At 48.9% G+C, this 11464-nt stretch overlaps 1 protein-coding gene across 3 annotated transcripts in view; it reads right to left on the bottom strand.

Moving 5' to 3' along the window:
* Window positions 1–9700: 9700 nt before the first annotated feature.
* The window catches only part of SIL1 (SIL1 nucleotide exchange factor), a 223726-nt gene continuing 221962 nt past the window's right edge, over window positions 9701–11464 (bottom strand). For all 3 annotated transcript variants that reach the window (XM_080920461.1, XM_080920460.1, XM_080920462.1), the window contains one exon: window positions 9701–10213. In XM_080920461.1, the coding sequence (XP_080776587.1) occupies window positions 9857–10213 (357 nt within the window). In that variant the 3' untranslated portion in view covers window positions 9701–9856. The remainder of the gene's footprint in view (window positions 10214–11464) is intronic.

The following is an 11464-nucleotide window of genomic DNA, read 5'->3' on the forward strand; positions in this document are numbered from 1 at the left end:
TCACACTGGCCCTTTGCTACCTTAGGAGACCTGTGTAGGAGCCGTCCATGGGACACACTTTCTTAAGCACCTCCCTCTACGGTGTCTCCCTCATCTGCCTGCCCCTCCCTTCCTCGATTTTCTGATCTTACCCAAGATGCCCAGCTTTCAGTGACTGATACTGGTTTGTCATTGGCACTCTGCTTTTAAGCCTGATGTTCTGAGATGTTCCCTCTGGCCAGAGCGCACCTGCTGTCTCTGCTCTCCATGTCTAAAGCCCCTCTGCTATTTTCCACCTTGCTGTACCAGTCACATTATTTTCCGGCTAAATAACAAATTAAAATGCATGCAAGGTCTCCAACTTGTGATCACCTCTGCACATTTCTCCGTGGCCTAAACCACCTGGCTATAACTTCTTTGCAAATGTCTCCCACCTCCTGCAGCTCATGAAGTTGAGACTGAAGAGCTTGTTGGGCTGCCAGAGATTGCTCAGGGATTTCTTGTCACTTAGTTGCTTCTGTAGAAAACCTCACATGACAGCGCCTTCCCTGGAGTAGTCTAGTGCTCTCTGGAAAGCCTTTACCCACCATCCGTGCTACACTGTGCTAGTGACTCAGGGCCCTATGTGCATCCAGTAGGTGGGTTGCCTGTTAACAGCATCTCCCACCCCTTCCATTCCTTCCACAGCAGCCAGTCATTCCTGCCCAAGAGAGCACAAATCACAAAGGCCAAAGTCGTCAGTAATGGCTGTGGCTTCTTGTCCTCACAGTCCAGGCCTACCCATTCTCCAGCAGTCTGCACACATCCCTAGCATTCCTCCAGCCTGCCAAGTGCTTCCTGACTTTGCCTATGTGCTGGCAGTTCCTGGGTGGAGTTCGAGTCCCCGGGCACCCCTATGCTTGAATGACCAAAAGACTAGGTCACTTGTCTCAGGAGCACCTAGGGAAGTAGGTGACCCATCACTGACACCAGCAGACTTCCCTGCACTTCTCGTACTTTTTAACACATCTGGCCTCAGGTTTATTTGTAAACATTGCACAGACCACCAGCCATCTGAAATAAAGGAGTCACACCAACACTAGTTTGTCTTCACCTCGGCAATGAAGTGTGGTGCCTAATGCCAGTGCTGGAGTCTCAACCTTGGTTTGGGCCCTGGGCTTTGGTTGGCAGCACCTAAGACCTTTGGCCATGTAGCAACAGAATTGCTTCCCAGGCTTTAACCACATTAAGTTCTCAAGGAACTTAATCATGTTGCCTGCACCTTCTTCAGTCCCTTGTGCTTTCCAGCAAAAAAACTCTTCAGGAAATTGGGGGCCAACTCCATAAGAAATTTGCCTTTGTGACTGGGGGTTTCTAGTGCCTTTTCTGTGCCTGGTTGTATGTGTACAGTTCTTGGACTGGAAGAGAAAGAACCCTTGCTTCCAACTGTTCCATTAGCTCATCAGTAAATGTCCCAAGTCCAAGCTCCGTACGCCAGCCCACACTTTTCCTCTGCTGCCTCCTGCTCATACCCAGTAGGTCAGTCCCCAGTCCCTACCGTCTGCTTCCCATCTCTGACACTGCCACAGGGGAGGCCAAGGCCTCACCACCTGCATCCCTGCCAGAGCTCAACAGCCTGTCACCACATAAATGAAGGCCTTCGTCGGCCTATGTACTTGCAGTCCTGTGTCTGAGACCGAGACCATCCCATCTGCATCCACATTGCTATCTGGGAGCCATCTCTCCATGCCTGTCACTTTATGTCCTAGGAGTGGTCTTGGCTGTGTCCTCTGAAAATATTGGAGGCTTTAGCAAAAAGCTAGCAACTGAAGAAGCCCACACCAAAATCTTGACACGAGACGAGATTCACTGGGGGGGGGGGGGGGGGGGTTGTGAAGATCCCAAGGAGGTGCCTGCCCCTTGACATTCCTCAGGATACCGCACCCCCTGCATTGTCTTACTCCTGAGCTGGGTCAGGAAAGAGTGCTCCTCTCAACCTGGTGAGTGAAGGACAGAAGTCCTCACAGTATGTGTCACCTCCCTAGCCCGTCATACTACTCCTGTTACACCCTGCTTCCCTCCACTACCACACACAGTGATTGCAGAACACTCAGGTCCTCTTATTGACGGGGTCTGCATTCCACAGGCTGGCTCTAGCCTTCCTAATCACCGTCCTACATTTTGTGCCCTGGTCCCCAACGTAACCTCTGCAGCACCCACTGCTCAGAACTTCCAGGCCCAAGATGAAACTTCCACATGGGCTGGGGCCACCTCTCCAGGAAAGAAGGTGCTGCTATGATCACATCAGAGTCCTCATCCAGCCCTTAGCATGTCACCCTATATCTCTGTGGTTGGCTTATATCTCGAGTTCTCAGGCTGAGGAAGAAGATGCAGAGGCAAAGCCCCTCATCCAGCTGGCACCAAGCGACTTAACTCCAACACCAAGGTCTAGTTCCCCAGCATCCCCCAGGTTCCAATCATCCCATGAGCTTAGTTGTACGGGATGCCTTCTCTAGACGTTTGTGGTTTCATATCCTTCAGACTTTTGCTCTCTTTCTCAGCTTATTCTTGGTTCCTGTGGTGTTGCCATGGTACAGGGCTCAGCTCTGAGCTCTGCTCTTCCGATCTGTCCCAACATGGCAGCCTCCAGGCCTGAGACACACAAACAGTGCTTGCTGCTGAAATGTTCAGCAACTGCAGGGTGGGGCAGCTCCACACTCCACGTCGTTTACAGAGTAAAGCATGCCCTCTGTCAGTGCCACTGAGGTGACTCACAGGAGCCTCCACCAGCTTCTGCTGCACTCCTGTCCCACAGCCACCAACATGACATGAATGCTTTCTGACATTTCTGCTCACCTCAGATAAATGCTAGAACTGTACCTGTTGGTCAACTGCTGGACTGGACAATGTCAAGTACTATAGAATGGCTCCTCCAGTTCCTGTGCTACCCAGTGTCACCAAGGTGCTCACATACTTCTAAGGGCATTAACATTCTCTGGCCTACTTTATAACATTTTGAGATGCTTTTACTCTGTGTGGCCCAAGGTGGCCTGGCACTCACTACATAAACCAGGCTGACCTTAAACTTTGAACGAGCCACCATGTCTGGTGTGTTCACTTTCCTAGAGGTCTGGCTTCTATCTGTGGTTGTCCCAGTGCCTCTGGTATAGGTTATTCCATGTCAGAAGCTGCCCATCGTTGGCTGCAGTCCTGAACCAGAGCTGGGGAGAATGGGATAGGGTCTTCATGTTGTCTGTCACCCTGAGATAATGGGTGTAAACAGCTTCCAGAGCACAGCATGGAAAAACCCAGCAGTGGGCAGAGGCTCTTCCTTGTTTGTTTATTTTGCTTTTTAAGAATTTAGGTTGAGGTGGGGTCGGAAAATGTGGCTCAGTGGTTATGAGCACTTGTTTGGGTTCAATTCCCAGTATCCACATGGTGGCTCACAAACTTGTAATTCTAGATTCAGGGATCTAACATCAGGCACATACATTAATCACAGACATACACAGGCGAAATATCCACACACATAATAAAACAAAATTTTAAAATTTTAAATTGAACCAAAACACGTTAGGTTGGAATTTACATGTAGTAAAGCATACTCTCTGATGACACAGGAAAGTTACACACTGCTTGTATCCTGAGATAGTTCAAACACACCTCCCCCTCTATAGAAATAGAAATGACACCCCTGTGTTAGCCTTGTATCAGTGACATTTCACAGAGCATCTCAGGGAGCACAGCCTTTGGGAAGCATGCTTCCTCATGAGCATCCTTGCTGTTTTCAGTAGTGAGTACTATTCCATTAAAGTGTGCAGCCTCTCATTCCTCCCCTCAGGACACTGGAACACATTTTTATAGAAGCATTTGAACACAGACTTTTGTGTAAACAGATTTTTTGCTTACCTCAAGTAAACAGCTAGGGAAAAGGTCATGTTCTGTTTTAAGCAGTGCACCTCTGTAAGAGATTTACAGCCTTGCCATTTTGCATTTCGCCAGCAGCAATGAGAATCCGGCTGTTTTGCCTCTGGCACGTGGCATCTCCAGACTGTTCGGGTTTAGGTGTGCAGTGGTCTTACTGTGGTTTCATATGCATTTCTCTAACCCTACAGTGCTGAAGAATATCTGTGTCTTTGGTGAAATGCCATTCCAAGTCTTTTATGGGGTTGACTCTACAGAGACTTTGAGGATTCCTTAAATATTATGAACTCAAATTCTTTGTCAAATGTGTGATTTGCAAAGGATTTTGTTTGTAGCTCTTTATTTTCTTAATTCCTTAGCCTAAGTTTTTTAGTCCAATTTGTGAGATTTTTAAATTTCTGGATGGTGAGTCCAGTGTTATATCTAAGAACTCATTGCCTGACTCTAGGTCACAAAGATTTGCCTCCTATTTCCTTATAAAGATTCATATTTAGGTCCGTGATTGATCTCAAGTAGAACTGTTTACTAGTCATGAGGGACAGGGGCCCACAGAGGCCCAACTGCTACAGCATCATTTAGTGAGAAGACAGTCTTTTCTCTGTTCGCACCTTTGTCACAAATCAGCTGGGTACGGTAGTGCATGCCTTTAATCCCAGCACTGGGGAGGCAGAGGCAGCAGGCAGGTCTCTGAATTCAAGGACAGTGAGGATATTGTAAGAGAGACCCCGTCTCAACAAAATCACCTGAGCAGACCCCTTCTTGGTTAGTTTCCCTTCTCTGCTTTAGTTACCCTTGGTCAACCATGGTCCAATATTAAATAGAAAGCTATAGAAATTAACATTTTATACACCTCAAGTTGCACGCCTGCCGAGGGTGACAGAACCTCACTGTTCACCTCTAATTTGCAGCATCATCCAGGGACCTTGGCCATCAGAGGTCAAAGCAGTGCAGTGATTATTTTCAAGTGACACTTGGTTTTACTTCATACTGGCTCCGAAGTGCAAGAGTAGATGGTGGCAAAGCTGACAGGCCTGAAGCCGCATGCTCTCACAGAAGGAAAAGGAAAAAGCACTTGCTGAGTGTGTTGTGATCTGCAATAGGAACGAATCCTCTTCCCAAGAAATATGGAGGAAAATAAAAGCTGTTCTGTTACTGTGGCTCAAAGTTGTGAGTTACAGGCACAGAGCACACAAGCACAGCTGAGACAGACGGGTCTAGAGTCTGGATAGTCAGCCCTGACCACAGGGGGAGTTATTTGTGTGGGTCTCTGATTCACTGATCTATATCTGTCTGTCTGTCTCTCTGCAGACAAAATCTCTCCACATAACCCCTGACCCCCGCTGTCCTGGAACTCAGAGACCTGCCTGCCTCAGCTTTCTAGGTGTTGGGATCAAAGGTCTCCACTCCAATGCTTTGCTATGTGTCTCTTTAATCGGGCCACCGGTGCTGATTCCTATGGGCTTTAAGTCTTATTGACTAGTGTGACCCCTTTTTCTCTGAAATTATCCCAGCTATTCTAATGCCTTTGGTGTTTCCACTTAAATTTTCAAACAAGATTCATAATATCTACACATAAGACTAACTGAACTGACATGGACACTCCGCAGCACTGGGGCTTTCCAACGCAGGAGCTCAGAGTGTCTCCCGTTTATTGAGCTCTTTGGCATTTTATAGTTGCCAACACAGCTTCCCGCACCTTTGCCAGCAGAAGCTGCACAGTATTCTCTACTCCTGCTGTGAAGTTCCACTTTCAGGTTCTAATAGCTAATTATTAATGCTGACTATATAGGAACACACTGATTTGATGCACAGATATTTGCACCCTGTCCTTTACAAATGTAACAGTTCCAGGAGACCTTCTGTAGGTCTGTGGGTTTCACACACTGACCATCTGTCACCTGTCTGTTTCTTCCTGCAGACTGCTAAGGCCTGCCGAGGACTTGCTGGGCTGTGAGGATGGCCCTTGGTCTTAGATGTTGGTCTTGGAGGGATGATTTCTGTCTTTCACCATTATGTTTGAGGATGGGTTAGGGTTAGGGTTAGAGGTTGGGAACCTGGTAGCTGGTACACCTCTATAGTCCAGGTGCCCCAAACCTGGAGAGCTGTTTGTCCTCGATCAGTCAACGACAGAAGCACATGGTTCCGGTTATCAGCGAACGCCTCACCACCACTGGGGAAGAACAGCTTGGTAGAGGGTAGAAAGGTTGAGAGAACAAACGGCCAGGACGGTTCTTCTGCCCCACCCCTTTTTATCAGGCTGCTACCAGAAGGTTCTGCCCACATTTGGAGTGGGAACATTTTGTTCCTCAGGTGAACCTTCCTACTTAGTGATTCTAATTTGTGACAATCTGACATTAAAACCAACTGCTGTTCTTCATCTAAGAGATGGTCTCATGCCCTTTCCAGTTGTGTGAACTTGAGTTGAACCAACCTTGCTTTCTTAGGCCGCAGGCTTGGTACCCAGCACACGGGCAAACACCCCCAAAGTGCCAGCCAGGACAGCAGAGTTCAGAGTGGCACCATGTGGAAGCCTGGCACACTTTCTGTGGCTCGAGAGGTGACTGTGGGATGGGATTCCCTCCAAAGTTGGGAAAAGCCTAGGCACAGGCCCTGCCACATCCCAGGAGAACTGTGCCACACACAGCCTATGGATTTGTAAAGCAGTAATGTAATGTTTACAGCCCTGGGTGCATGGAGATTTGTTACAGAGCAATAGAACCAATTCAGGAAAAGCCTTGCTTTCAGGAACTGACCAGCTGTTTCCTCTGAGTTGTCAAACAGACTTTACAGTGTATTTCCAGGAGTTGTTCGTGGTTTATCTACTTTTTAGTGCTGTGGACCCGTGGTAACGACCCCTCCGTGTCGAATGCTCTTTATTTGTGACTTGTCTCTCAGAGCCATTGTTTAGTCTCATCAGTCTGTCTCTACACTTTTAAAGAATATTTTATGTATATTTATGTATATGAGCACACTGTAGCTGTCTTCAGACACCAGAAGAGGGCATCAGATCCCATTACAGATGGTTGTGAGCCACCATGTGGTTGCTGGGAATTGAACTCGGGACCTCTGGAAGAGTACTTGGTGTTCTAAACCACTGAGCCATTTCTCCAGCCCCCACACTTTGTTTTCTATTTTATTCTCTTTGTTTCCTTTTGGGTGTTTTGCTTGATTTTTATTAATTTATAAAGTGACTGTTGACTTTGTAATCTATTGCTGAACCATAGGTTCTAACACGTAATTTGTGACAGGGGCTGTTTTGCCTTACCTCAACATGTTTGTGGCTCCCATGAGTCCCCTGTGGTAGCTCTTGATGGCTTTGCTCCCTTCTGCTACTGAGCCTGGTGTACTTATCCGTCTCCATCTTGCTCATCCCAGGTCTGCCCCTCAGCACTAAGCCAGAGCATGTGGGAGAAATGAACAAATCAGGGAGGGGTCTTGCCCATCCCCACTGTGCCATGATGAGGTTGACAGGTCCTGGATCACTTGGTCCTTAATGGTCCACGTGGCTGCACCTTAGGCATTCCGGCCCCTCCCACTTCCTCCCCGTACTACTGTTAAGTGTGGGCTTCTCCAGTAGGCGTTCCTCCCCCTTCAGCTCAAACCTTCTCAGCTTTACCTGTCTCAGCTTGAATGTCATCAATCTCTGGGGGACTTTCCCTGATCTGCTCAGTTCTGTCACCAACAAAGTCAACATCACCTGCTTCAAACCCCAGAGCAGGAGTCTGACCAATTCTCAGAGAAGTCAGTATAGAGGGGAAAACTGAGTAAGAAAGTGAATGAAAACCAAGCTTGCTGAGGGATGGGATGGGGTTTTAGCACTCCACCCCACTCTGTAGTCCTTCATCCTCACATGGACGATGAAACCCAGGGACAGGTCTGTGTCTGCTGCAAGACACTCACAGCTCCATAGGTCCCACCATGTGACACAGGTAGGTGGTTTCACCCCAGTTTTGGTGGCTGCAACCTTGTCACGTTCACTAGCCTCAAATCCTGGCCATGCTTCCTGCCTACCCAGGACAGCTCTGAAAGGCAAGGCAGAGAAGGGCTTTTCTGTAAACCTGAAGACCCAGCCAGTGCTGACCAGGGTAACAGGACCAGAGTGTCTACACCAAGAAGCCTGAGCTAGAACCCCAGGAGACAAACCTGAAGGATGCCAAGCAGATTACAAATTAACCTCACTTTTGATGATGCTTTTAGGGGGTGACTGCCAGGCCTGTGGCTCACCAGCTAACACTGGTCCTGCCCCGTTACTGCAGCCCCAGGTGCCATTTTCCTGGCCCCCAGGGCTCACAGCCCTAACCTGCTCTGGGACTACAGATGTGCTAATCCATGGTTCATATATGACGGCAGAAGGGACAGTGGGAACCTAATCAAGCCTCTAGTGGTGGCACTCCTTTCGTGGTGGCCCAGGGCTTGCGGGCTCTCCAGGGCTCAGTGTATCTGCTCCTGCACAAGCTGGGTCTCCTATGCAGTTCCCATTCTAGCCAGCCCTGTTCCAACCCTCAGCTTGCTCCTTTCTAAAACTCACCCAGACACTGCTGACCACATCTCTAAAGTGTCTCTTGACTTGGCCATGGCCAGGCTCCAGCATATCCTTCCGGACCATGCCCTCCCAAGGCCAAGGCAGCAGGGGGGTATTTCTCCTGTGCCTGTTTACTATGACCTTCCATAGTATGGCTGCAGTGTGTCAGCCCGAGCAGCACATCAGCTCTCCGAGTCATCCAGTCCTCATTCCTCTGAAAAATGCACTAGCATGGCCGTGGGGCTTTAGGGCCGAAAGGCAGTGATGACCGACGTTGGCAGCCTGAATTCTGACCCCATAATAGAAACAGCTTTTCCAAAGCATCAGCTGTTGCCCCATGACCACAGCTCTTGGCTTCTTTATGGCTAATGTGGGCAGAGGACTGCGGAGAGGAAGACCCAAGGAAGGATTTGCAAGAAATGGGACCACTCACTTACCCTTTTTTTCTCTAGGTCTGTGAAGCTAAGATTTCTAAAAGCCAGGCTGTTCAACATTGACCTTCCCAACTTGCCTTCCTGGGGCTGGCAGGGCTGAGAGGAACCAGCAGGAGCCAGCCTTTGGTGCACTGGGAAAGACTGAAAAACAAACTCACCAGAATCCAAATCAGGAAAGCCCAGAGCTGGGTTGCCATGGCAACTTGCAGCAGGCTCCCAGCCTGGCACTCAGTGTCTCTGGAGTGGGGGTCCAGACTTGCCGGGCTGGGTCTACCCTTCCTTAGGCTAACCCTGGAACTGGAGGGGGCAGGGCACAAGGCAGGGCACCTTTGCCTTGTTTAGTATCCAAGCAGGTCTGGCTGGTCTGAGATCATCCACTGTTAGTTGAAACAAGATTATTTCTCTCCCAAATCAATACCTGCACACATGGACTGCCCTGTGTTTCCTCCCGTGTGGGCTGCAGCAGCATGAGCCCACTTGCTACGTGGTGGATCAAGCAGGTCCATGTGGAGAGGCTCGCAGGCCTTGCTGCTGCCAGTGGCCTTTGGCCCAGGCAGACATTCAGTGAGATGGTCTTCATAGCTGGAGATGGGCAGGGGGACTGAGGGGGAGCTGGGTGCCCAGCACCATGCAGTGCTTTACCTGTGTCCTGTGTCTTTACTAATGGTTTTCTTTTTATCTGAGAGGTTAAATGGCTTTCAAAGTGAAACAGCCAGAGCTTGTCAACTCTTAGACCAGGCCTTTCTTGACCAGCATGTCACTAGAGACCCATCACCAGTGGTTCATGGAACTACCCTAAGCCTCCCAGGCATGGTGCCCAGCCACAGGGCTCAGCCCAACCTGACAGACACAAGACAGACCATAGTCTTCATGTCTCTGTTTAATGACCTAGCCAGCTCTGTTCAGATAAAGCTCATCCCCAGGAGGGAAGTCCTCCTTCTGGTTGATGTCCCCCTGAAGAGCCCACCAAAGCTTGCAGCAGCCGCATCCATCCAGTCCTGGTCTCAGCGTGGCAGCCTCATCTCAGTTCCTTCATCAAACTGTTTATGGAGGCCAGCAATTCCCGGAAGTAGCCGTCATCTTCACCTTCTTGGAGTTCTAGGGAGGCCAGGGCTTGGTACTCTGCTTGGAGACTGCCTAGTGTCCTGCTCAGCTCGAGGTCTTGACGGTAGTGATCCCGGCAGGTGGTCAGGAGGGCACCCAGTGTCTGCAGTACCTTCTCCCGAGCGTCATGCTCTGGAAGAGCCAGAAGCTGGGCAGTGATCTCGCACCAACCCTGTTCCCGCAGGCCTGGCAGGAGGTGCACCTGGCGGTACTGCTGCAGCTTCTCTGGGGATGAATCCCGGGTCAACTCGGCCTCCTCCTCAGCAAACATCTGCATCGTCAGGGTGGGGTGGAGGAAGACAGCAGACAGCTTACACGGGGTTAGCTGCATTAGCAGATGCTCAGCTACTTTCTAGATGATTCTGGGACACCAGGGACCTCCTGGGAGGCAACCAACTAGATTTCTGGCCTTTTATATGCTCTGTGCATCCATCTGTCTGTCCATTCATCCATTCATCAAAACACCAGCACACACAGTGTTGGGTGCTGGAGAAACCAAAATGGGGACCCAGTCCCTGTTCCCAGGATCTAGCAAGTGAGTAAGAATTCCTACATATGGCTTAGTGGGTAAAGAAATAAACTCCTTATGCCTATCAATTTGAGTTTTTCCCCAGAACCATATACATGCATGTCTTACTATATCAGCACCTACACGTACATATTATGTTCACACATACACACACCACTACAGACACTATTTTAAAAATGCCTAGATAGCGTGACAGTTGGTACAGATGGGGCTCAGATTCCTGCTCCAGGCCTGACATGTGGTTAATGCCTGTGGCCTTAGCATTTTCGAGCCAGAAGATCATGAGGTTACTGCTGTAGGATATTTGATCGTACTGTGAACCCCAAGATTGTTATTTGCTGATAAAACCTATTTCTAGTACTGGTGTGGCTCAGCTTTAGCACACACACACACCTTTAATCCCTCTACATAAGATACAGACACACCCTTAGTACACACCTTTAATGCAAAACAAAGGTAAAGTTAGGTTGTAGAAGGAAGCAGCCAGGTTTGCCATGTTTGAAAGTCTAATTGAGTGGCAGACAAAGTGGCAAATCAGAGAAAGATTTGACAAAATAGGATATGCCAGCTCTGTAGCAGTAAATATTTAAAGAAATGGCTTATCCTTTTATCGGCTCCACGGTCTCACTCCTCAGGAGCTGCTCCAGTGTGGAGCCAGGCACATGGTCACTCGGTCCACAAGCCACCTCCTCCACTCGGTTCCTTTCCCAGGTGGCTCACTCTGCCCGCCCTGTTGCTTCTGTCCTGGGTGGATACGACCACCCAGCATGTTCTGTTCCCCCACCGCAGGCACAAACATGACTCCAAAGCCCAATAGCTTATCATATAGGTTTATATATTAAATTCTCAACCACAAACCCTCTACACAATAAGATTACATCCAGTGGACAAAGATACCAACTGCCCTTCTATATGAGATAAAAAGACCTACAGAAACCCTTAAAAATATTCATATCTACCTATTGCCAATTAAATCCACCTAGATCTATATCC

Source organism: Micromys minutus, assembly GCF_963924665.1.
Source record: "Micromys minutus genome assembly, chromosome: 8".
Taxonomy (NCBI): Eukaryota; Metazoa; Chordata; class Mammalia; order Rodentia; family Muridae; genus Micromys; species Micromys minutus.